At 42.0% G+C, this 25868-nt stretch overlaps 1 protein-coding gene across 4 annotated transcripts in view; it reads right to left on the reverse strand.

The window, feature by feature from the left end:
- Positions 1 to 20928, reverse strand: part of ERLIN1 (ER lipid raft associated 1) — a 57568-nt gene extending 36640 nt beyond the window's left edge. The window contains exons 1-5 of one of the 4 annotated variants that reach the window (XM_027846335.1): positions 20844 to 20928; positions 18677 to 18800; positions 15934 to 16015; positions 2537 to 2583; positions 726 to 787 (exon numbers count right to left, since the gene is read on the reverse strand). In XM_027846335.1, the coding sequence (XP_027702136.1) occupies positions 726 to 787; positions 2537 to 2583; positions 15934 to 16015; positions 18677 to 18789 (304 nt within the window). In that variant the 5' untranslated portion in view covers positions 18790 to 18800; positions 20844 to 20928. Of the gene's footprint in view, positions 1 to 633; positions 788 to 2536; positions 2584 to 15933; positions 16016 to 17581; positions 17794 to 18676; positions 18801 to 20843 lie in introns of those variants that run through there. The other 3 variants (XM_027846336.1, XM_027846337.1, XM_027846338.1) reach the window with 3 other exon arrangements.
- Positions 20929 to 25868: the final 4940 nt, after the last annotated feature.

The raw sequence follows: 25868 nt of genomic DNA on the forward strand, positions 1-25868 counted from the left end.
ACACACACACACACACACACACACACACACACACACACACACACACAAAGGTAGCATACAAAAAACAGTATTAATTATGTGGTACAGATAATAAGCATAAAAGGAATTGGAAAAATTAATGTAGGCTAGAGTTTGGAGGAAAGAAGTTGTACTGAAACTGGGACTCCAAGGAGAGTTAGGATTTGGATACATAAAAGACAGAAGTGAGCATACTCTTGGCAAAAGGTCAGAATGTGAACAAAACGGGGCAGCTAGGTGGTGCAGTGGATAGAGCACTGGCCCTGGAGTCAGGAGGACCTGAGTTCATATCCAGCCTCAGACACATATTTCCTAGCTGTGACTCTGGGCAAGTCACTTAACCCCAATTGCCTCACCAAAAAAAAAAAAAAAGAATGTGAACAAAAGCAGGGAGATAGAACTGAGTTAGGTCTGTAGGGGAAATAGTAAAGAGCCTGGTTTAGTGGTGGATTTGGGCTGGAAAGTATCAAGAAACAAGGTTAGATAGGTAGGATAGTCTTCTAACTCTTGTACCTATTATACTTGGACTTCCAAATAATTATGGAAAAAAAGGTTAGGCTTGGGTAAAAATTAAAATGTCCTCAAATGAATTGTCACTAACAGTATTACACCTACCTTAGGACTATTAAGTTAAACACTTTCCCAGATATCAGCTATGTATACTTTGATTCTGACATTAGCAATAATAGAAGAGATGGGCACAATACCTGCAAAAGGAGCCAACATATTAACAACTTCTATTCGGTCGATATAGATCATGACCCCACCACTAGGGAAAAAAAAAAGACATTACAAAAGGGAGTTAACTGTAAGATACCTGGCTGTAAAACCTGCAAAGCCATTTGCTCAAATATATTACATACGATGAGTCATCTCAGCAAGATGAAAAAATATAAAAACATATTCTGTCCTTCACACACCAAGATGACATTATTAGCAATGGGAATACATTTGTATTACTCTATCCATCCACATTTACCTGGTTTTTCTTATAATCAAAGGCACACAACAGTCAATTCTCATCCTTTGTGGTAATTATAGCCTATAAAGTCACTGTGAATACAGAATTAGGAATACTGAACCAGCGGTCCTAAGAGAAATACAGGGCTAGGTCCCTGCAAGCCGTTGATCACACCATTTACTTTAGCAGTTTCTGGAGCAATCTCATATTTAGACTGGTGAATTTCCTTTTCCTTCTTCTGGATGCATCCATATTACTGATGCATTAATACCAAACTCACATCCAGCAACACTATCACTCATGCTAAACAAAACTTATACAAAACTTACCTAACACATGTATTGTTTGCAAAACACATCACAGCATTCTTGGACTTGGGAACACTAGATAGCACTTCATCACTACCCTCAGGAGCCATTTTAAATAGCAAAATCACAAACCAAAAGCAGAAAAATGCAAAAAATGTGGCATTACATAGACATCAAAAACGACGCTTGTTTATTGTGTTAGAGCTGAAACAAGGAATCAGTATCATCTTGTTCAATCTCAGCTGGGAAAGTGCACATCAGGCAACTCCAATTTTTCACCATTCTTTGTACATCCACAAATGAGGAAAGTGCCACAAGTACTGATTTTGGAGTTACAAATAAATTTTAGCAAGTAGGCTAATTCACAAATACAGAATCCTCAGACGAGGACTGACATTATCCCTCTTTAAGATGACTATGGAGTGAGTTGTGTAGTCTATGATTAGGAAACTAGCCCAAATGAGAAATAAGCCTCATTTAACATGGGTAATTAACTAAGATGATCAGCCACACTTTGAAAATCAATAGAAGGGGCAGCTAGATGGCTCAGAGGAAAGAGCACTTGTGTTGGAATCAGGAAGACCTGAGTTCAAATCCAGATTCAGATACTCACTAGCTGTGTGACTTTGGGGAAGTCACTCAACCCTGATTGCCTCAAAAAAAAAAAAGTGACTCTTCCAAATAACCTCTAAAAGCAATCTATAAAAAATATAGAAAATATGACTAACACAAGAAATACCGAAAGTCCCTACTTTTATATTTTTATAGAAAGTATGACTAAAATCTGCATCCTCCACAGCTGATTATTTCCCTTCACAGATCCAAAAACTTTCTAGGTGTCTAATATTATTTATTAATCTACTTGAATTTAGTGTCTAAGATGTTGTAGCTTACATTCTTTTCTTCTTGGAACAATTCAATGTGCTGCCTAGATGGCCTCTCCCTCAAAGCATATTGTTCCATAAAAATGCCCCTGCAAATGGTCTGTAGATTTAATACAGTTCTACTGTGTTACTGAAATTTCCTTATGGAACTCCCTCTGGTTCAGTGGAATTTAAGACTACTGATGTTAAGAGTACAATATAAAGGTTCTGTTTAGAGAGAGGCCTCCACTGGAATACTGAGTCCAGAAACACCCCTAAGCTTGTCACATATGTATTTGAAAGCTTTCTAAGCAATTCCCAGATTTGTGAACAGGAACCTCCTTTACAAAAAATGGGAACCAAAAAAAGGCAAAGGGAGAGCTTACCTTGTTCCACAGGGCACATTCTTAACTTCGTCAGTTTGTAGTGTTGTCTAAAGGAAAAAAGAGCATCAACAGTCAAAATATATGTATGTGCTCCCCAAAGAAATACATGCTCCAGAAGCAAGCCTTTGCAGGGCACAAGGCAGAGAACCGGAGATAATAAGATGAGAAAAGATTCCATTACTATGTCATTTCCCCATGTAAACTGGCGGTTTATTACAGTCATTACTAGTTATGGATTTTTTGGCCACAGCCATTCTCAAAAGCTATCTTCCCAGTTTTATAGGAATTCTGATGAATAGCATCAGCAGAAAGAACCCATTCACCCCAGTAATCACAGATCTTCCCAAGTACTAATGCAGAAGCATCACGGCAGCAATTTGAATAGCACCAAAGAAGAGCTGATGGGCTCCAGATGCTGGTAAGAAAACTACCACATTTTCTCCCTCTGGGTCAGGGAATCTGGGTGGAGGGTGTGTTGCTACATGGCTCATCTACAGGGACAACCCAATAATCCAAGAAACCATGGATATGTCTTTGTGCTTGGGCATTTGACTTTCCAGATTCTTAAGCTATACAAAAAGAGTATATGTTAACTTTCCAAACTTCTCTCATCCTAACTTCCTGAATTCTACATTGCAGCTAAACTGGACAACTAGCTGTTCTCCTCATCTCTACCCCGCAGAATCTCGTCTTCCATCAAAACTAAGTTCAGATGTCCCCTCTTCCATAAAGCCTTCCTTGACTCCTGTAGTTGTGAGTGCACTCTCCCATCTCCACTTTCCTTATACTACCCTTCTTTGAGTAAATGTTCTATCTCCTACTAGAATGTTAGCTCCTCAAGGGCAAGGACTGTCTTGCTGATGTTACTTATAATCAAGATAACCTAGTATAATGCTTTGCACATAGTAGGCACTTAATGTTTGTTGACTTGAACTGAACTCAAAAAAACCCTTAACTAACATAAATGATTAAGTACAGTACTCTCCCTTTTGTCAATGACCCTAGAACACAGATCCAACTTTAGTCACTGGTTAGTTAAACCTTCCCCTCAGTGAAATCCTCCTTCAAGGGAACTTGTCAGTGTGCTGCCTTGATCATGCTATCCTCTCTCAAGTGATTTGTTCTGTAAAATTTGGCAGTCAAAAGGCCGAACTTAAGGATCTAGAAGGCCACATGTGGTCTCAACGCCACAGGTTCCCCACCCCTGGGATCCTCTGCCTTCAAAACCCTCCCAAGTATCTATTAAATACAAGCTGTGTACAAAGTACACAGTTTATAACAGAGCACTAAACTTCAGGAGGAAGAAACAGAAGAAAGAAAATTACAATAAAAACCTTAACCTTAAGGAGCTCACAATCTAGCTAGACAAAACAAACTCTTTAAAAAAAAACTACATAAAACAAGTGTAAAATAACATAATACCAAGATTTATTTCTATGATCTTTAAAATAAATGCCTAAGTGCTAGGGAAAACAGGCCAGTGAGGCAAGCGAAATTTAATTAGGGAAGGTCTCCTGAGAAGGTATTTTAAAGCTAGGTCTTGAAGGAAATCAGAAACCAGAAATATGAGATAGGAAACCAGAAATAAAGCCCAATGTTTATGTACAGATACACAAAGTTTCGATAACAAGATAAACTAGAGATCTTAATAAAAAAAGACAAATTCAACTTCAGCTGATATGACTGAAAATTGATTGAATGGAACCTACTATAAAAATATGGCTCTGGACAACTGCACTTTATTCAAAAGAAACAGAATTGGTTAAAAAGGGGGAGGGGAGGAAAAGAAGGACAAAAGGGTAAAGTAGCAATACATATTAGAAGATGTACTTATGTGAGAAAATCCAGGAAGCAGGGAGGGGAAATCAACAGTGAAAGCATTCAGATGACAAATATCCCAACCACTAAGGTAAAGAATTCACTATTCAACAAAAATTGTTAGGAAAACCAGAAAGCAGTCTGGTAGAAATTAGATATAGACCAACATTTCACACCATGTACTAAGATAACATCCCAATGCTGAAGGCCTCAAATAAACCAATATTAGTAACAGTGCCTTTTACAGTAGCAAATAACTTTAAACAAAGTAGATGCCCATCCACTGGGGAATGGCTAAACAAGTTGTAATACATCAATGTAAGGGAATATTACTGTGCTAAAAAGAAACAATAAATATGAACATAGAGAAGCACTTGGAAGACTTATGATGTGAAAAAAGTTAAGCAATTGGAATCAGAAAAACAATAAGCAAAATGATAACAATGTAAATGTAGACAACTACAAAACAATCAAAGCTAAATGTCGCAAAAGCATAATGGGGGGGGCAGGGGGGAACATGAGCATATATTAAGTGCCCACTATGTGTCACGCACTGTACTAAGCACTTTACAAATACCATCTCATTTGATCCTCTTCACAACCTTATAAGTGGTATTATTTATCCCCATTTTACAGTTGAGAAAACTGAGGCAGACTGAGGTTAAATGACTTGCTAGTAAGTGTCTGAGGCCAGATTTAAACTCAGATCTTCCTTACTCCAGATCCAGTATTCTATCCATTGTATCCTCTGAGCTGCCTCAAAAGAAGTTTAGCCCCAAAGAAATAGGCATCTCTCTTCTTTCCGTGAATGTGAGACTATGGGCATAGAATAGTTCATATAAAATCACTGTAGATGAAATAAAAGGAAAAAATAGTTTAGCCTGGAAAAGAGAAGTCAGTAGGAGGTGATGAGGAATAAGGTGGATGAAGGATATATTTAAGTACATGAAGGGAAGAAGAAACAGATTTGTTCTGCTTGGCCTCAGAAGGCAAAACTAGGAGGAGTCAACAACAAAAAATTCCTCAATAACAGAGCTATGCCAAAATGGAAGAGGCAGGTTTCCCCTCTCTAGAGGCCTTCAAGCAAAGGTCTGATGACCTGATTGCACACTCAGCCCTACCCTCTCCTAACCTCCAGACTGAAATCCCTACCTGCCTATTAGACATCTCAAACTGGATGTCCTAGTGACTTATGAAATCCAACCTATCCAATACAAAACTCATTATCTTTCCCTCCTAAACCCTCCCTGCATCTTCCAAACTTCCCTATTACTGCTGAGGATACCACTATCATCCCAGTTACCCAGGCTCCCAAACTAGATGTCATCCTCAACTCCTCACTCTTTCTCATGCCACCATATCCAATCTACTGTCAATTCCTGTTGAATTTACCTTTATAACATCTCTTGTGTATACTCTGACACTGCCACTACCCTCATGCAGTTCAAATCCAACCTCCGATACTTACCAGTTAGGTGATTCTGGATAAATCACATAACCTTTGTCTGCCTCGGTTTCCTCAACTGTAAAATTGGGGTAACAACAGCACCTAGCTCATAGGGGTGTTGTGAGGATTAAATGAGATATTTGTATAGCAATTAGAATGGTGCTTAGCACAAAATTAGCACTTAATAAATGCTCCTCCTAATCCCCCCATCACCCCATGCCTGGACTATTGCAATGGCTTGGTAGTTTATCTTCCTGCCTCAAGTTTCTGCTTATTCTGGTCCATCTTCCACTCAGCTATCAAATTAATCTTCCTAAGGCACAGGTCTGATCACATCTCTGTCTCTCTCTCTCTCTCTCACACACACACACACACACACACACACACACACACACACAGAGCCATTCAATTAACTCCAATGACTCCTTATACCACCTTCAGGATCAAATATAGAATCCTCTGTTTAGCATTCAAAATCCATCACAACCTGGTCCCCTACTACCTACCTTTCCAGTCTTCTTACATCTTGCACACCACCACACACTCGGAAACCAGTGACACGGCCTCCTTGGTATTCCTCAAACAAGACACTCCATTCTCCCAACTCCCAACAAATGCTTGCATTTCCATTGACTGCCCCCATTCCTGGAATGCTTTTCTTCCTCTCAGCTTCCTGGATTTCTTTGGCTTCCTTCAAGTCTCAGCTAAAAATCTCATCTTCTACAGGAGGCCTTTCCTGATGTCCCCTAATTCCAGTGCCTTACCTACATTGATTTTCTCCAATTTATCCTGTCTAGAACTTGTTTGTATATAGCTGTTTGCATATTTTGCATTAGACTGTGAGCTTCTCAAGAGTAAGGACTGTCTTTTGCCTTTCTTTGTACTCTGAGTGCTTAGCACAGTGCCTGGCACATAGTAGGTTCTTAAATAGACTTACTGATGACTGACTGGCAAAGGTTTAATGGCCAATTAAGTATGCCAAAAGAGAGGTCTTTGGTGTTTAGGTACAGGTTGGATCAATTGGCACCAGATTTACTTTGACTCTGGTATCCTATGATTCTGAACAGCGTCACATTAAAGGGTCCAGGGTTAAGAACAAAGCGGGTAATATAAGACCAAAAGCCACTGTCCAACAGATAAGTGATTAAAGGATATGAACAAACAGTTCTCAAAGACTGCAAACTATTAACAGCCACATGAATAAATGCTACAATTCACTAATAGTAAGAGAGATGCAAACTAAAACAATCTGAAGTCTTACCTCATACCCTGCAAATTGGCAAAGACAAAAGATGGCACTAGTCCAGGGGTGGGGAACATGCGGCCTTGAGGCCACACATGGCTTTCTAGATCCTTAAGTGTGACCTTCTGACTGAATTCAAATTTTACAGAACAAATCCTTTTATTAAAAGCATTAATGGACTAGTGACTAGTCCATGGTAAGGGCTTGTAGGAAAACAGACATACCAGTACATTGCTGGTAGAGTTGTCTACAACCATTTTGGAAAGCAAATTTGATGTATGCAAACAGAGTGACTAAAATGTCTATACCCTTTGACCCAGAGATTCCGAGGAGGCTATTAATAAGAATGTCCCCATATTCACCAAAATATTTATAGCAGCATTTTCTGTGACACTGAAGAACTAGAACTAAAGAAGATGCCCACTAATCGGCAAATGATTAAACAACTGGTACATCAGTGTAATAAAATGTTACTGTGCTTTAAGAAATGATAAATGATATAAAGGTAGCTAGCTGTCGAAGTGGATAGAGTGTCTGACTTGGAATCAGGAAGACTCATCTTCCTGAGTTCAAATCTGGCCTCAGACACTTACTAGCTGTGTGACCCTGGGCAAGTCATTTAACCTTGTTTGCCTCAGTTCTTCATCTGTAAAATGAGCTGGAGAAGGAAATGGTAAGCACTCCATTATCTTTGTCAAGAAAACCTCAAATAGGGTCAGGAAGAGTCAGACAGGACTGGAATGACTGAACAACAACAAAATGTGATAAATACAAAGAAGCATGAAAAGATCTACATAAACTGATGCAGAGTGAAGCAGAGTCAAGAAAACAACATACATGACTACAACAATGTAAACAGAAATAACTTCCAAAAAATCAAAAGTGAATGTTACACAATTACAAAGAACAAGCATGGCTCAAACGAGATATGAGAAGACACTACCACATCCCACCCCTGTGCAGAGATGGGAGGTACACAAATGTCACACATTGCATGTATTTTCAGACTTTTTCAATGTATTAATCAGTTAATGTTGATCTTTTCCTCTTCCTTTCTTTCTTTGTCTTTAAGAAATACTATTTGTTACACAGATGGCTCTCTGGGGACAGGGTGCTGGAGGAAATTCTGGAGATGTTTTAAAAAAAAGATCAATAAAAACTTATTTAATAAAGTATGAGGCATATGAATGATAATGAAGTGGTATTTTTAAAAAATACCACAGCTGTTTACAAGATGACTAACAGAAGATCAGCTAGGAAGCAGTAACTGAGATGGGAAAAGATGAAGGCCTAGATGTGGGTGGGAGCTAAAGAAATGGAAGAGGTTCAATCTCAATTTAAGAGTCACTGTGGAATAAGGATACAGGAGCACAGAGGATGGAGGAAGGCGAATAAAAAATAACTGCAAAGTTGAAAGTGTGGAAAGATAGAGACATTAGTAAAGTAATACACAAACTGAGAAGCAGCATATATGTGGTGAGACTAGGAGGACAGTGACTGCCTTCTACACCATTTCTTGTGATTCTTATTTATAGCAGTGAGAATTTTCTAAAAGCTGTTACATACTTCAGAGGGTTGGACTTTTTTCATACCATTTCTCTAAGCTTTCATTTTTTCATTATGTGTGCTAGAAATGTTGGAACAAAACTCTACTCAAGATTTTCGTATCCAAGTTCACCTGACAGTAGGATAGATGCTCCCTAGGAAATCCTTTTTTCTAGTGAGCAGATTCCCACTGAGTCAGACAACAGGAATGGCACTTTACACACAAAGGTACATACTTAATAGTTCACCTACTGTCTCATTCTACACATAGGTGAAGTTTGGGCAGCCTGAATGCAGACCTAGACTACATTCATTTCCACTCACTGACACCTCACTCTTCTTCCTCTAGGACTGAAAGAAGGGAGGTGGAGAGGGTGTAATACGATGAACCTTGACAATAGCATGCAATGGTCCTCTTTACTTGAAAATGTCTCCATTTATTAATTCTACAATTAATAAATTAATTCTAAAATTGTCCTTTGCAATTTTCCTCTACAATTAGTAAATTAATTCTACAATTTTCCTCTACTCCCAGGACATGCACCAGAATAGGCCAAGTTCACAGCTTACAATCAGATAAAGTATCTTTCCTAAAGTTGTAACAGATTGGTTCAATACACCACCAAGTAACCTGTCTAATTTCCACAGGAAGTATGTAGGAACAATCTTTACTTTTGTTTCTCCCTATAGTTCCCTTTCTCCTGATATTGAACAAATTTGTATCTTTCTGTTCTCGCCCAGCTTCAAAAAAATCCATTATCTCCCCCACCCATAAAATCCCTTATTGAAATGTTTGTTTTTTAAGCTACTAATTCATTTCAATCATACAGCATATAACAAGGTCCATATTTTGTTTCTTTTCTACACAAACAGACTAATTGTTTGCATAAAGGGAGAAACCATGTATTTTGCTCAAGGTCCAGAACTTACTGTTCAGGAAAGATATGTTAATATTTCAAAGCCACACAATGTGACTATAAACTCCTTTTAAAGCACCCAATTCTTAGCAGATTCCATATTTCCAGATTCAGGATACTGTATCTATATTATTTCTTATTCTAACTGCTGAATACTTGATGACCTCACCAGCTCCCATGAGCTTAATTAACACCTTTAAGAAGACAACTCTCAGCTCTATAAACCTAGCACTACTCTCTCTCTGCTAAAGGTCCAGTCCCACAACTCCAATTACCCTCCAGCTCTACCTCTGTCTTTGCAGAGGCTGTCCTTCACACCTGAAACACTCCGTCATCTCTAACCCTCCCAATCCCTAGCCTCCCAAAGTTCAAAGCTCAGCTCGCCATTCCTGGTATAAATTTCCCCACCTCCAAAATTACCTTTTATTTACTTTGTATGTATTTTGTCTGTTTCTCAGGGAGAATGTAAACTCCTAGTGGTAGAGTGTTTCATTTTCTGCCTTCATAGCCCCCAGAACCTAGCACAGTGCCTGGCATATCAGACACTTAATACATGCTTGTTGGGAGCAGCTAGGAGGTGCAGTGGATAGAGCACGGCCTTGGGGTCAGAAGGAGCTGAGTTCAAATCTGACCTCTGACACATAACACTTACTAGCTGTGTGACCCTGGGCAAGTCACCCCAAAAATAAAAAAATATAATAAATGCTTGTTGATTGACAGGCCTGGTGTGCATCTCAAATGGTAGAAAGCAGATACCACATCAACTGAAGGTTGTCTAGCTTACAGGCCCACCCAAATAAAATCAGATAATTGTATAGTAAAACACAGCCTTAAAAATAATCCTGACTACGCCCAAAGAGCTATAAAAAAATGTACATACCCTTTGACCCAGCAACACCACTTCCAGGGCTGTATCCCAAAGAGATCATAAAAATGGGAAAATGACCTACATGTACAAAAATATTTATAGCAACTCTTTCTGTGGTGGCAAAGAATCAGAAATTGAGGGGATGCCCATTAACGAGGGAATGGCTGAACAAGTTGTGGTATATGAATGTAATGGAATACTATTATGCTATAAGAAATGATGAACCGAAGAACTTCAGAAAAACCTAGAAAGATTTGTATGGACTGATGCTGAGTGAAGTGAGCAGAACCAGGAGAACACTGTACAGAGTAACAGCCACGTTGTCAGATGACTAACTTTGATAGACTTTGCTCGTCTCAGCAGTGCAAGGATCTAAGACATCTCCAAAAGTCTCATGATGGAAAATGCCATCCACATCCAGAGAAATAACTATGGAGTCTGAGTACAGATCAAAGGACATTATTTGAGCTTTTTTTTCTCCCCACTTCTTCTTTCTTACGGTTCCTCCTATTGGTTCTAATTCTTCTTTAAAACATGACTAATGGGAAAATATGTTTAATAGGAAAAAAAATAATCCTGACTTCGGAAAACTTGGAAAGACTTAAATGAATTGATGTTCAGTGAAGTGAGCAGAACTAGGAGAACATTGTACACAGTATGACTAACTTTGACAGACTCATCTCCTCTCAGCAACGCAAGGATCCAAGACAACTCCAAAGGACTCATGATGGAAAATGCTGTCCACATCCAGAGAAAAAACTATGGAGTTCAAGGGCAGATTGCAGCACATTATTTGAGCTCTTTTTTTTGGGGGGGGGTGTCTTCTTCTTTCTTGTGGTTTCTCCCATTGGTTCTAATTCTTCTTTACAATGTGACTAATGTGAAAATAGATTCAATATGAATGTATATGCAGAGCCTATATCAGATTGCACGCTATCTTGGGATTGTGGGAGGGGAAAGATGGGAAGAAAATTTGGAACTCAAAATCTCATGGAAATGAATGTTGAAAACTAAAAGTAAATAAATTAATTAAAAAAATAATAATCCTGCCCTATCCTGTTGCTTTAGCTCCTTAAAATAATCTAGTTAAATCTCATTTTTAGAAATTATAGGGTATGTATTTCTGGCTACAGAAGGCAGAAATATCAGGTGACCTGTCGTAAGACAACAGATCTAAGACCAGAATCCAGGCCTCCTGACTTTCAATCCAGAGTTTTTTCCCCTCCTTTGCCACAATACTTCCTGATAATGATTCAATTCAACAAGTATTTATTTCATGTTTTCTATATGTTTGGCAGCATAATGTAATAATCTTGTTGGCAAAGTGAGATGTGATAATATAGACCAAGACATGTGAAAATACATAATACATTTGGGAATGAAATATAATTACATGCCACAACTGATGTCAGTGTAGTCACAAAGGAAAGCAATTTATGCTGGTAAGTTACCTGAAAAAGTTTCACGTAAGAGGGAGGATTTGAACTATGCCAGGGTAGACAGGGAGGATGTGGGATGTGAATGGGCACTTAACAGGTCCAAAGGCCTTCTGCCACTCCCTCCTCCTTCACTCTGTCTCACATGAAGATGGGGCCCCTTCTCCTTGCTAAGGCAAACCCCCATACATGCACAAGTGATCCTATTCTATCCCATCTTCTTCCAAATATTGCCCCCTGTATCATTCCCACTTTCTTTTCTATCCATCTCTCCCTGTCCACTGGCTGCTTCCCTACTGCCTAAAAAACATGCTCCTATCTCCTCCATCCTCAAAAAACCCTCACTTGATCTATCTATCCCCACAACCTATTTCTCATATCTTTCCTGTCTTTCTAAACACATTGCTAAGGCTGCCTATGATAAGTGCCTCCTCCACTTTCTTTCCTCTCACTATTTTAATTTTCTATGGTCTGGCTTCCAACCTCACATTCAACTGAAACTGCTCTCTCCAAAATTACTAACAACTTCTTGCTCGGCAAATCTAATGATCTTTTCTTCAGTCCCTATCCTTGTTGACCTTTCTGCAGCTTTTAACAATGTTAATCACCCTCATCAACTTGACACTCTCTTTTCTCTAGGTTTAGTTCTTAGTTCTCTTTCTACCTGTCTGACCACTCCTCAGTCTCTTTTGCTGGATCTTCATTCAGATCACAACCAAGAACCATGGCTGTCCCACAGGGTTCTGTGCTGGGCCCTCTTCTCCTCTCCCTCTACACCATTTCACTTGATTTCATCAGCTCCCATGGATTCAATTATCATTTCTATACTAATGATTCTCAAATCTATTTATTCAACCCTAAACTTTCTGCTGAGCTCCAAACTCACATCTCCAACTGCTTATTGGATATCTCAATCTGCATATTCCACAGACATATTAAACTCAACATGTACAAAACTGAATTATCTTTCCCCCCAAAACCCTCCCTTCTTCTTAATTTCCCTATTACTGCTCAAAATCTAGGTGTCAACCTCAGCTCCTCACTATCTCTCACTCCTTCCATATCCAATCTGTTGCCAAATCCTGTCAATTTTACCTTTGTAACATCTTTTGCATGCACCCCCTTTCCTTGTCTGACACTACCTCACATTTAGACTATTGTAATAGCTTGCTTGCTGGCTGCCAGCCACAAGTCTTTCTCCACTTCAGTTCATACTCTACTCAGCTGTCAAATTCATCTTTCTAAAGTACAGGTCTCCAGTCAACCTCCTCTTTGGGACTCTCTCGAGGCAGGGAGTTCTATGCCCCTTGCCAGCAGGAAGCAGTTTTAAAAGCCAAGACCTTCGTCCCTTACCCCAAAAGAATTTGGGTCCCATTTGTTTGAGGGGGGAATGATGGGGATGGGATCTGAACCCCTAAAAGGAAAAGACCATGCTCTTTGGGATCTGGACCCCAAAAAAGAAAATCCCTGGACTTTCCCCAAATCTCTGGCATTTGCCCAAGGCTGTAATCTACTCAACTGGCTTTTCACTGTCAATCTCCCAAATCGTTGGGTTACCTCCCGATTGCCCCAGGCTACTACCCACACCCTTAATCCTATCTAGACTCCATTCTCCCTAGGCCACTTGATCCAGGTCCCTGGCCACTCCCATCTGATCCTCCTTAGACTCCTCCTCCAGTCACCCCAGACTACTTGGCCACTCCTAGATCCCTCCCACAGTCTTTCTGTATATAAGGTCCATTTTGTCTCCATTAAAGTGCTCAGAATCTTATAATCTAGGCAAGGGCTCAGATTCTTAAGATCTGGCCTGCTTGCATTTAGTAATACAAATGCTTAGATTCCTTAAGAGTCTGGCCAATATGGCGGATGTTCTAATAAACCTTGTCTTTGGCTGAAAAAATAAATAAAAGCACAGGTCTGATTGACCATGTCACTCTCCTGCCCAATAAACTCCAATGGCTGCCTATCACCTCCAGGATCAAGTAACAAGCCCTTCATAACCTAACCCCTCATCACTTGACTAATCTTCTTACTTTTTACACACACACACACACACACACACACACACACACACACACACACAAGATGACCATCCAGCAGTGCTGTTGGCAAACATTTTGCCTCTTCTGATCATGAAAGGTGCTCAGGATTTAAGCTATAGGATAAGAATGATAAGAATGACACCAAAGGGGGCAACTACGTGGCACAGTAGATAGAGCACTGGCCCTGAAATCAGGAGGACCTGAATTCAAATCCAGTCTCAGACCAGACACTTGACACTTACTAGCAGAATGACCCTGGGCAAGTCACTTAACCCCAATTTCCTAAAAATTAAAAAAAAAATGTCAAAAAAATGACACCAAAGAGCTCTCAGCATCATCTCACTTTATAGAAGACTGCAGCTCAAACAGTATGAATAAGATAAAAATTATAATGATGGCAGAAGGTGAGTTTGGGTTTAAATTTCCTGAAAGAGATGAGGAAAAGTTACAGCAAACACAAAGATTACAGATTACATTGCAGTTCAAAAAGTATACATACCAACAATCTTTTTTTTTTAATCAAACAATGATTCTAGCAAATGCCTGCATAGCAGAACTTTTTTATTTGATAAGACCATCACTGTCATTGTCAGAATATTTCTGTTGAAACAGTATTTAAATTGTCAAATGTATTGGACTTAAAATAAATTCACACACACAAAAAACCAAACAGATGGTGGCCAGGTTCTCTTGAATATACAGATTTCCAATGGCACTAGTTGGCCATCCACTACTTCCATCTAGTCAGTTCCTTTCATTCATGATTGGTTTGCCTGCTATGCACAAGGCACTGATCAACAAATGTTCAACAAGCATCTATTAAGCACCTACTACTACCATCATTCAAGGCACCATAGTCAGCACTGGAGATACAAAAACAAAAAAGTATGACTTGCTTTCAAGAGAGCCTGCATTTTACTGGATGCCCTTGCAAAACACTGAGGGGCACTATCAAAATAAATGTTCTAATAGTAACTCAAATACAATTCTGCATAATATAATGGACAAAAAAAGTGTTAAGATAGATCTTACTGCATTTGTGAACATAGGTCCTCTACACTGATGGGGTCTACTGACCTCGTCACTATGAATACCCAATATACTTTTAAACTCGTCACTTAACCTATATTTTTAATGTGACTATTCCTGTTCTATTTTCAACAATAAAAAGGTATAATAACCAATAAGCATTAAGTGTCTACCATGTTCCAGAACTATGCTAGGCACTAGATATATAAAGGCAGGAAGAAAGAAAGAGAAAGGGGGGAGGGCGAAGGGGGGGGAGGGAGGGAAGAAAGGGGGAAGGGAGGATCTCTGCCTTTAAGAAGCTAACATTCTATGGAGAGTTGGGGAGGAAAAGGGAGAAAAGAGAAAGAATGACACAACATGTACTTATACAGATACAGTATATATAAAATATGAAAGTTGTTCTGGAGCAAAAAGCGATGATTGCTGAGGGAATAAGACTTCATGTGGACATTGGCATTTGAGTTAGCTTGAAGGGAACCAGAGATTCTTAGTTGTGAGATAAAACAAAGAGAAGGCATGTTTCAGAAATGGGATAGCCACTGTAGATCAAGGAGATATAGCATCACATAAAAGGAATACTAAGAAAGCCTGCTTAGCTGACCTGATGAGCTTGCCAAGGGGAACTGGGCATAATAAGGTTAGAAAGAGAGATTGTGAAGGACTCTAAATGCCAAAGAGAAGAATTTATATTTGATCCTAGTGGTAATAGGGAGCCACTGGAGTTTAGTAAGTGTCATAGTTAGAATTGTACTTTATGAAACCTTGACAATATTTATTTGACTGGCAAGATGAAGAGAAATGAGTCCTTAGAGAAAGAAAACCTCAAGACTACCCTGGAGAATTCCTACAAAGTATTAAACTGCATGCCCAAACAACCACTTATATATAGAAATGAGAATTTAAAATGAATGATTTTTCAACATTTTAAAATAATTAAAAATAATTCTATTTATTTAGGAAAGAAGGGGGGGGAAATCCCCATCCCTTTGGCCTCACATTACTCCTTTAACACCTACCTGTCCAAATTTTGGGTTTCTCTAGGCATCACTCACCTGAACAGATCTGTAGGTGGTAATAAAAGGCAACATAATATGATAGCCTGGTCCACTGGGGCTAGTAAGTAAAGCTCCTCCCCTGGAAAAAAAGATGTTTCAATGTGTCAAGGTTATTAAAGAAAAATAAAATTATCTTTCCAACCTAGAATTCAGGAAAAAAATGTTCAACAGTAACTCATCATAGAATTAGAGGATGTAGAAGTTAGAAGGGACACAGGGGCCTTAGAGGTCATCTAGTCCAACCTGTATCTGAACAGGACTTTAATGCACTCAACAGCATTGCTGAAAAGGAAGGAGTCTATGCTTGAAAACCTCCATGTGAAAGGGAAACCATTACCTCCCACGGAGGCAGCTCCTTCCATCTGAGGAGAGCTTTAATTGGGAATTAAAGCTGACGTCAAGCTGAAACTGACCTCTCAGCAATTTCGTTGTTTGTTCCTAGGCCTGCTCATGAGGACACAGCAAAACAGCAAATTCCTCTTCCACGTGACAATCTTTCACAAACTTTAACAAAGCGATCATACCCTACCTGCCCCATCTGCCCCCTCAAGGCTTTTCTTCTCCATGCTAGATATCTCCAATTCTTCTAAACAATTCTCATATGACACAACCTCAAAGTCCTGGCTAATATCCTCTGGAAATATTCCCATCTGACAACGTCCTTCCCTAAAATCTTGTATCTGGAACTGAACACAACACTCCAGAAATGCACAATATAATGGATTCTAACCTCTCTCACCTTAGACACTATGCCTCCACGAATTCAGCATTCCCTTTTTCTGGCTGTGATGTCACCATTGACGCCTTCTTAGTTTGCAGTCTACTTGATGGATGAGGTTTTTTTTTTTTACTTGGATTGTTATCTAGCCATACCTCTACCACTCTATACTTGCGAAGTTGGCTCTTGAACACATGAAGAACTTCTCATTTACCACTACTAAAGTTGGCTCTACTAAATATATCTCATTACATTCGGCCCACCATTCTAGACTTCTAGTCCTGTTATCCAATGTGTTGGCTAGCTTTCCCAACTTTGTGTCATCTGCAAATACGTGTTATCATCTATACCTTCATCCAAGTCACTGATAAAAACAGTAAGCAGTACAGGGTAAAGCACAGGTATTTGGGGCATTCCACTGAAGACCTCCTTGCAGGAAGACATCAAACTATTAATGACCACACTTTGGCTCCAAGCATTCCAACCACCTAATTGTACTGTGATCTAGCCCAACTTTTTTTCCCGACAAGGCTGATGACCCCTTCAGGGCAAGTTCTTTGAACAAAAACCAAAAAAGAGAATTACTTAAATTGGAAATATGAAGGCTGAAAAGGTACAGAGGCAAAATGGACTTATTTATTCAAATCCCAGGATGCTCACAAAAGAAACTGGGACTATGTCTTAAAACTTAAAGGAAGTCATTTTAGACAAATTTCACCTGATTGCATTTCAACATTTATTCAAACATCTATTATATCGATGTTCTGTTTTACCAGATACACTTATAGAACTGATTTCCCCAAGAACTAGTTCTTCAATGTCAAAAGATTCACAATCTCATTAGTGAGCGCTCCGCATAGGCCTCAGTAGTTGGTCTTCATGAGTTTCAGAGGTGCCCCCCCCCCCCCCCCCCCCCACCAAAATCACCTGGTTGTCAACTTTCTGGTGAGAAGCCTTTCCACACTCAGCTAGGCTCGCCATCAGATAGTATGCATAAGTTGTTGATGGGCTGGTCAACTCAACATCTTTCTGACCTTGTAAGGGTTATCAGAACTTAAGACTCCCCTGGTATAGTCTTAAAGAATCCACCTCCATGCCATTGATGTTGCAATTTATGGAAGGCAAAAAAGTTTAACACGCTGAAAATGCAAACAGTATACATGGATAATGAAATCACGGCAATTTTGGGGGAACATCTCTAACCTGATAATCCTAGATCTTGGATGGTAGCTGCGGTCATCCTTAATTAGAAACAGAGTACTTAATTAGAAACTGACTGCTAGTCACACACAGTTTGTCATTTCTTCTACCAAATTACCCCTATAGTGACCTACCAGTAAAAACACTCAAAAACAAGCTTCTTTAAAGTGTGACATCTCCTCAATCAGAAGAATGTTTCTAACTCAAAGCTAGGAGTATGGATACATTGAAACTAGGAGTGGTAAGTAAATACTCTTTTAATGAACTCTGCCCAAGGCCTCCATTGACTGATCTCCCTGTAGATAACAGGTCTCCACTTATGAGAAGTGCTGGGAATAACATCTAAAAGAAATTAAATTTTCCATATTACCTTCCCCTTACCCTGTAGGCCAGACTAACATGCTGACAAGAAGGAAAAGTTAAGTGTCCACAAGACTATTTACACATTTATCTGCATTTCATCCTTCCGAGCCATAATGTGCTATGGTTACTATTTGCAGTGATCAGATTCAGGGGAACTCCTGGAGAAGAGGGGTTGTTAGGAAGAAGTTAATGAACAAACAAGAGCACCAAGCTCCACCAGAGGAGCAGCCCTGGGCCTCTACAGTGTGTAACAGTCAAATCAGTTATGACCGCCGTCAGCAGCGCTGCCACCCACAATACTACGGACTTCACAGTCCCAGACCTAGAAGATAATACTGTAGCAAGAAGAACTTACTACATTTGGAGATTCCAAATTCCCAGGGATCATACTTGTCTTTGTTGGATAACCTAAGCTGGACGTACCCCTGGCCTGTTGGGCTCCCATGGCCTGGCACTCACCTGTAGTACACAGCAAGGTGTCCCTCCTCGATCCTGTGGATGGAGGCGTAGAGGAGAACAACCACCAGCCCTGCAGCTGCAGCCCCCAGAGCCCCGGCTTGAGTCATATTCATCCTGGCTCTTCCTATATGAGGAGCGAACCAATAGTCCTGATCTCCCTTTCCCCAAATGGTCCAGTCCCCTTTCTATAACCAATGAGGAGAAGCCTAGGTCTCCAAAGGAGCCCCTCTTCCTCCCCTCCCCTATGTGCACCCTGATCGAAATGGTCCCTTCTTCTCACACCCACCCATTGCCCAAAACCCACCATGATCCCCCCTTCTTAGTTCCAATGACCTCCCTCTTTCCCAATAGCTATCCCCACAAAACCCCCCATTACCCACTTCAGTAACATCTTTTCCATTCAACCCACCAGTTCACCTCCCCTTCCCTCCCCAATGACCCCTTTTTTCTCATTCAATAATTCCAAATGAAACAGAAGTCCCCCTTCCCCTTCAGAAAAAGTTCCACCTACCCATCAGTGATAATCTCTATCTCTCAATTGTATTATCTTCTGACAAATACCCTTTCCCCTCAGTTAATAGCAATCTGCCCAAGATACCCCCTCTTCAGCAATAATCTCTCTTTTCTAGACTCTCCCTTTCAATGTTCTTTCCTTTCACCTCAATGAACTTCAGTCTGCTCAGACATCTTCTACCCTACTGATCCTCCCCAACTAACTCTCCTTCCCCTCAGTGATACACCCCATCTTCAAAGTCACTTCCCTTAACATTCTCTCCCCTCAGAGATCCTCACCTGTAGTAACCCCTCCTTCTCCTCCTTCTCAGTGACAGCTCCTCCAAGATCAGGTATAACTCCTGGTTCAGTAAAACATTCCTCCTCCTCCCCATCTCCTCCAGAGATACGTTCAGAAACCACCACTCTCTTAAGTGATACTCCTTCCTTCCCCTTCAGTGACAATCTCTGTCCCTCACAAATGGTCACCCCATTATGCCTCAGAGACAGCCCTTCAGGAAAATAATGGCTAACATTTATGTAAGGTTTTAAGGCACACAGCTTTACAAAATCTGATCTCACTTGATCCTAACAACAACGCTGGGAGGTAAGAACTACAGGTATTCTTATCCCTACTGAACAGCACCAGGGAAGTCAGTGAATTGTCCCCAGTCACACTGTCTAGGGGCAAACTCTCCATGACACCTCTCTCCCATCAGGGCATCCACTTCTTCAGTCCTGCTTCTTACAGACAAAGGCAAGGGGAATCCCAAGTGACTTTCCTTTCCTCTTTGTGACCAAGTCCACTCTTCCTCATCTCCCTCTCCTCGACTTCCTAGCCCCCTAAGGAATGGCTCTGCCTCAGTGACACCCCTTTACCAAGACGCTCACTCCCTCCACATTTCCCCTCACATCAGCCTCTGCCCCTCCCCTAGACTGACTTCTCCTACACCCCCACCCCCACCCCGAGACCATCCTCCCACTAGTGGCCGCCTCCTCCTCAGGAACCAGCTCCCTCTAGACTGCCCTGGAAAAGAAGGCTGACTGCGGAGTCCGAGGACCTGGTTTCAAATTCAGACCCTACGGGGGCAGCCAGGTGGCGCAGTGGATGGAGCACCGGCCCTGGAGTCTGGAGGTCCTGAGTTCAAATCCGTCCTCTTCCAGCACATTCTCAGCAATATCCTTCCTCAGCTCCCCCTCCCCGCCCTTCCCTCTCAGGGACAAGTCATCTCGGTCACTCCCCCAGAGAAGGCTCCGGGCTTCGGCTTCCTCGTGGGTAGCCCCAGGGGCTGTAGGTACTAGGTGGCTGACCTCCCCACTCCAGGCCGAGAGGGAACTGGACTAGATGACCCCTCGGCCCCTCCCTCGGCCCTCCACACCTGCTCTCTCCCCCGCCCCTTCCTGACATCGCCTCCGCTTCCTGCTTCCCTCGGTGACACCAGGCGGTTCTCAGCCGCGGGCCCGGGCGGGCAGTCCCGCCCCTCGGTGACAACACCCGGCACCACGGCTCCCCAGCCCCCGCCTCGGCCGAGACTGCCTGTGACGGCCGCGCCCCTCAGTGACGCCCCCCGCTCCGCGGACGCCGCCTCCCCCTCAGGTGCAGCCCCCTGAAGAGGGAGGACACCGCGCTGGCTGCTGCAGCGAGAAGGCCTCTACCGCCCGCCCCCAGCCTCACCGATCGGCTGCGCATCTCCCCGGCGCGTCGCCGCCGAGCTCGTCGCCCACCTTTCCAGGCACCACCGGTCGCCCGCAACTGCCGGCGGGCCCAGAGTCCCGCGCTTCTGCGCAGGCGCCCGGTTGTACGCATGCGCAATCACATCCCGTAGAGCCGGGCAGGGGAGACGGCGAGCGAGCAGAGGCAAAACGGGTCTCTCGCTTTTGATGCGCGTTGTGTGGGTTTGTCTCCCCCTGGTGGAGATGGGAGGATTCGGAGCCTAGACCCACGTGGCACAGGCGTGGGCTGTCCCGAGCAGACCAGCCTGGCTTTCCGAGGAAGGGTGGGGCAGGGACGCAGACCTTGAAGTTCCTGTGAACCGCGTCAGTTTCTGGGAGGTTTTCTCTTTCACTCGGCGGGGTGTGGGCTAGCGCAAGCAGCTGGATGGGGGCAGCCCCCCCAGCTTTGCCTGCCATACCCCCTCCAGCTGCCCAGTCAATCCAACAAATACTGAGATCCTGACTGCCTGCTATGAACGAGCCCCCCCATGATACATTCATACATGTATGCATGCGTGTATATATAATACATGCGTGTATGTATAATACATACATGCACACATAAACATAAATGTGCACATAAAATATATGGGGGGGGGTGTGTACACATACAGGGGATTCCAATCCCTAAGTGGCTGTAATCATAGCTATTTGCCATAACTCAAGTTTCAAAATATATATATTTTTTTAAATTTGCAGAATTGTGTCAGGCACTGAAAGGCTAACCGATGTTCATGGTGAAAACCTGTATGTGTGAGAGAGCACTAAGGACTTCGGTTTCCCAGAGTCCAAGACCTGCTCTCCCTCCCTCTCACCCTTTGTCTTTCCATCTCTTTCTTCCTCTCTATCTTGTCTCCTCATCCCACTCAAGGTAGGCTAACTCTCAAAACGATACAAATCCCACAAACAAATAATGTGTCTGTGGTGTGCAGAGAGCCATTGGGGATGTACATAATGAAAGAGGCAAGCAGATGGACTAAGTAGAGAAAGGATGGGAGAATGAGCTTAAACTAAGGCTATAAGGTAAGCAGGAACCAGATTGTAGGCAAGCTTAAATGTGAAGATCAGTTTATACTTAATCAGTAGGCAATGAGGAAGGTTTTTGAGCACGGTGGAGAGAACTGAGACAGCTACTTGATGGCAGTGGGTAAAAAAGGCTGGACTTTTACCCAGGAAGTCAGGAAGACTCATCTTCACGCATTCAAACGCTGCCTCAGACACTTACTAGCTGTGTGATCCCCGACAAGTCACTTTACCCTGTTTGCCTCAGTTTCCTCATCTGTAAAATGAGCTGGAGAAGAAAATAGCCAACCACTCCAGTATCTTTGCCAAGAAAACACCCCCTGGGGTCACGGGGAGTTGGACACAACTTAAATAACTGAACAAAGAGAGAACTGCATGGTGTAGTTGAAAAGAACAGCTAAACTTGAAGTCACAGGATCACAGCTGTAGAGACAGAAGAGATCTCCAAGGCCTTAATTTTCCTTCACCAGTGAAATAACTGAGGCTCCCATCTTTATATCTTTGTGGTGAGGAACCAATGAGATCATGTATACATACACAGCACTCTGAACATTTTAAAGGGATAGACAAATGTTAGTTGTCATTAGGAATAACTAGCTCACTGTGGGTTAGGGTTAGAAAGATTACTCAGACAAGAGCAAATAAATTCAAACAGAGGGGAGAGGGATCCAGGGTAAGAAGACCAACTAAGAAGCTGTTTAAATGGCCTAGCAGAGACTTTAAAACAACACTGCAGTGGACACTGAGAGAAGGGAGACAGCAAAAAGATATTGCAGAGAGATAGAATTGCCAGGACTAAGCAAGTAAAAAAACAACTGAGCGAATGGTAAGGTCGTCAAGAGAAACTGACGTTAAAAGGAAGGGGAGGAGAGAAAGACAGTGATTTCGGCTTTGGATATTTTAAGCTGAAAATACCAACTGGATAGCCAGATGAAGATGCCCAGGAGTCAGCTGGAAAAATTGGCCTTGGGCCTGCGCAGATGGTAAAGGTAGTGCTAAAGTTTTGGGACTCCATCTGCATAGAGGTGATGGTGGCGGATCCCTGGCCACAGGCTGAAGCCAAGTACGAGATCGGCTTTTCTCAGGCATGGCCTATGAAACTTAATCCCAGTCACAGACCTAGCCCTATTCCTGACCACTGACTCACAGACTTGGCAACACACTGATCCCTTAATCTTGCCTCTAACTGAGCCCTAACTACAGCCACAGGCTGAATGACACGCCTGGATACTGACTCAGCTTGAAAAGCATCCAGAAATTTAGACTAAATCTCAACCATAGCCTCTTCCCCTCCACATAAACTGATCCTAGCCCAGAGGCAATTTGCTTCACTAGAGAGATCCCTCTCTGTGGTTACAGAATCACTGGGAAATTTGGCAATACCGATACACTTTCCCCTAATCTTATCCATGGATTGAGCTCTAAACATGAACCAAGGCTGAGCCCTAATTTTGGCCTCAATTGCAGCCCTAACCTCTCATTCACAGCCTGAGCCCCAACTCCTCAATAAAATAATCTGATCCCCCTAACACAAATGGATAATTTAACCCAATTCAATTAAATAAATGTTTATTAAGCATACTGGGTAGGCACACTTTTGTCCAAAGACAAAAACCGGCCTCAAGGAATTTACATTCTACCAAGAGGATATGGCACATGCACAGAGAAGTGTACCATGATGAAGAAGCTAAAGACCTACGTCTCTTCTGGGATGGGAATGTGTAATTTTAATTAAACAGTGGTGGGTGTTCTCTAAAGGAAAGGAGGGAGGGCTGTCACATATACTGGAAGTCTTTTGCTCATGGCTTAACATCCCCAGCCCCTCCCACAGTGTGTGCCTGGCACATTGTTGAGTGGAAAACAGTGGAAAGAATATTGGACATGGAGCCACAGGCCTGGTCTTGAAGTTCCTGCTCTGCCCCTTACTAGCTATGTGACCTTGAACAAGTAATTAATTCACCTCACTAGGTTTTAGTTTCCTCACCTGTGAAAGAGATGCTCTTCAAGGCACAGCATCTCAAGAGTCCCCTTGTTAAATAGTCCTGACTGGGCTGTATGGCTTATAAACTCCTCCACATTCTGGGGCAACATTTCTAGGCAGGCCATCCCTTGTACTGATGCCAATCTTATTCTGGTTCAGGAAGGAAACATGCATTTATTAAGTGCCTATGATGTGCCAGTCACTATACAGGTTATTATATGCAAACTATATACTATATACACTATACAAATATTATCTCATTTGTTCTTCATAACAACCCTGGGAGGTAGGTGCTGTTATTATCTCCATTTTACAGTTGAGAAGACTGAGGCAGTGACAGGTTAAGTGACTTGCCTGGGTCACAAATCTAGCAAGTGTCTGAGGGAAGCTAAGTGGTCCAGTGGATAGAGAGTGCTGGGCCTTGGGGAAGACCTGAGTTCAAATCCAGCCTCAGACACTTAGTAACTGTGTAACCGTGGGCAAGTCATTTAACCTGTCTTTGCCTCATTTTCCTCATCTCTAAAGTGGGGGTGATAATAATAGTACCTCCCACCTAGGGTTGTTGTGAGGACCAAACTTAACACAATGTCTGGCTGGCTGTTATTTTTATTAAGACCACATTCAAGTCTTCCTGATTCCAAGCCCAGTGCTCTATCTACTGCACCACCTAGCCCTCAGGCTATGTTATTGTACCAATTTGCAAGTAATTGCACTTTTTTGGGGGGAGGGGAGGCAGTGGGGTTAAGTGACTTGCCCAAGGTCACATAGCTAATAAGTGTCAAGTGTCTAAGGCCACATTTGAATTCAGGTCCTCCTGACGTCAGGGCTGTGCTCTATCCACTGCGCCACCTAGCTGCCCCTGTAACTGCACTTTTTCAAAAGCTTTTACAAAAGAATACTTTTCAAAGCTTCTGGGTATTGGGATGGACAGGCTTGCTGCTTTCGAGCCTCTAAGCCTTGCTCTAAAATTTTCAAGTGAGGAAGGACAGCACCAGAGACCCAGATCTTGGCTTACTTGCACTGAGTTCGATTAGAAGGGCACTCTCAACTGTTATCTCTGGTCTGTACCACAACCTAACATTTCCCCTGTGAGCAGCTGAAGGTTCCAGACTAGTTCTCCACAAGAACAGAAAAGGACCCTCAATTTCCATGCAAGTACTCAGGCTAATAAAACATCAGGTTTAAGACATGTTTTAACTCAACCAAAAACAAAAAACAAAAAAACAAACCAAAACCTGATAAAATGACCTGCATCCAAATCCATCAACAAGTTAAGGCAACTCTTCTTCCCTTTCCAGCGAGCTCTCATCTCTATATATCTATCTCATTGTTACAGATCTAGAGTTTGAGATCCTTCCTACTATGGAAAAGCATTCAGAGTTACTGAAGAATTGACCTCTTTCCTTGGACTGGTGCAGTGCATCTAACCCAAAGCATCCATGAAAGGCAAAGCCCAGGCGTGGTCCCATTCATTCCGCCTCTGTTCTTGCTACTCCTCAGCAATGGTTTCCGCTTGGACCAATAGCTTCTTCCACGGAGTGTAGGAAGCCAGAAATCCCTCTGCTTACACGTAGGGCTGTACAGTTCATCGGAGGGGTCATATGGCTATTCAGGCTTCCCTCCAGAGAACCAAGTCTGTGTGTCTGACAGAACCACTCTGTCCAGCTTCTCTGATTCTCTTCTCAGAGATTACTTAACCACAGAATCATCTCTAGCCCTAGCAATAGAACAACCTCATAAACAGGACCTGAACTGGTCCCAGTTCCATTTAAAGATTGGGCCCTAAACCAAGTGAGAAACTGATCTTATTAACTTAACTCTAACCTTAACAAAAAACTGAGTTTTAATCACCGCCACAAAATGACCTTGGTCACAGACTGTTCCTTCCATTTTGGTCACAGATAATCCCAAAAATTGGTCCCTAAAATCTAAGCCCTAACTCCATTATTAACCATAGATTCAAAATGAAATCTAGCTCCCATC

The sequence above is a fragment of the Vombatus ursinus genome, unplaced genomic scaffold, assembly GCF_900497805.2.
Source record: "Vombatus ursinus unplaced genomic scaffold, bare-nosed wombat genome assembly UNPS02015129.1, whole genome shotgun sequence".
Lineage (NCBI taxonomy): Eukaryota > Metazoa > Chordata > Mammalia > Diprotodontia > Vombatidae > Vombatus > Vombatus ursinus.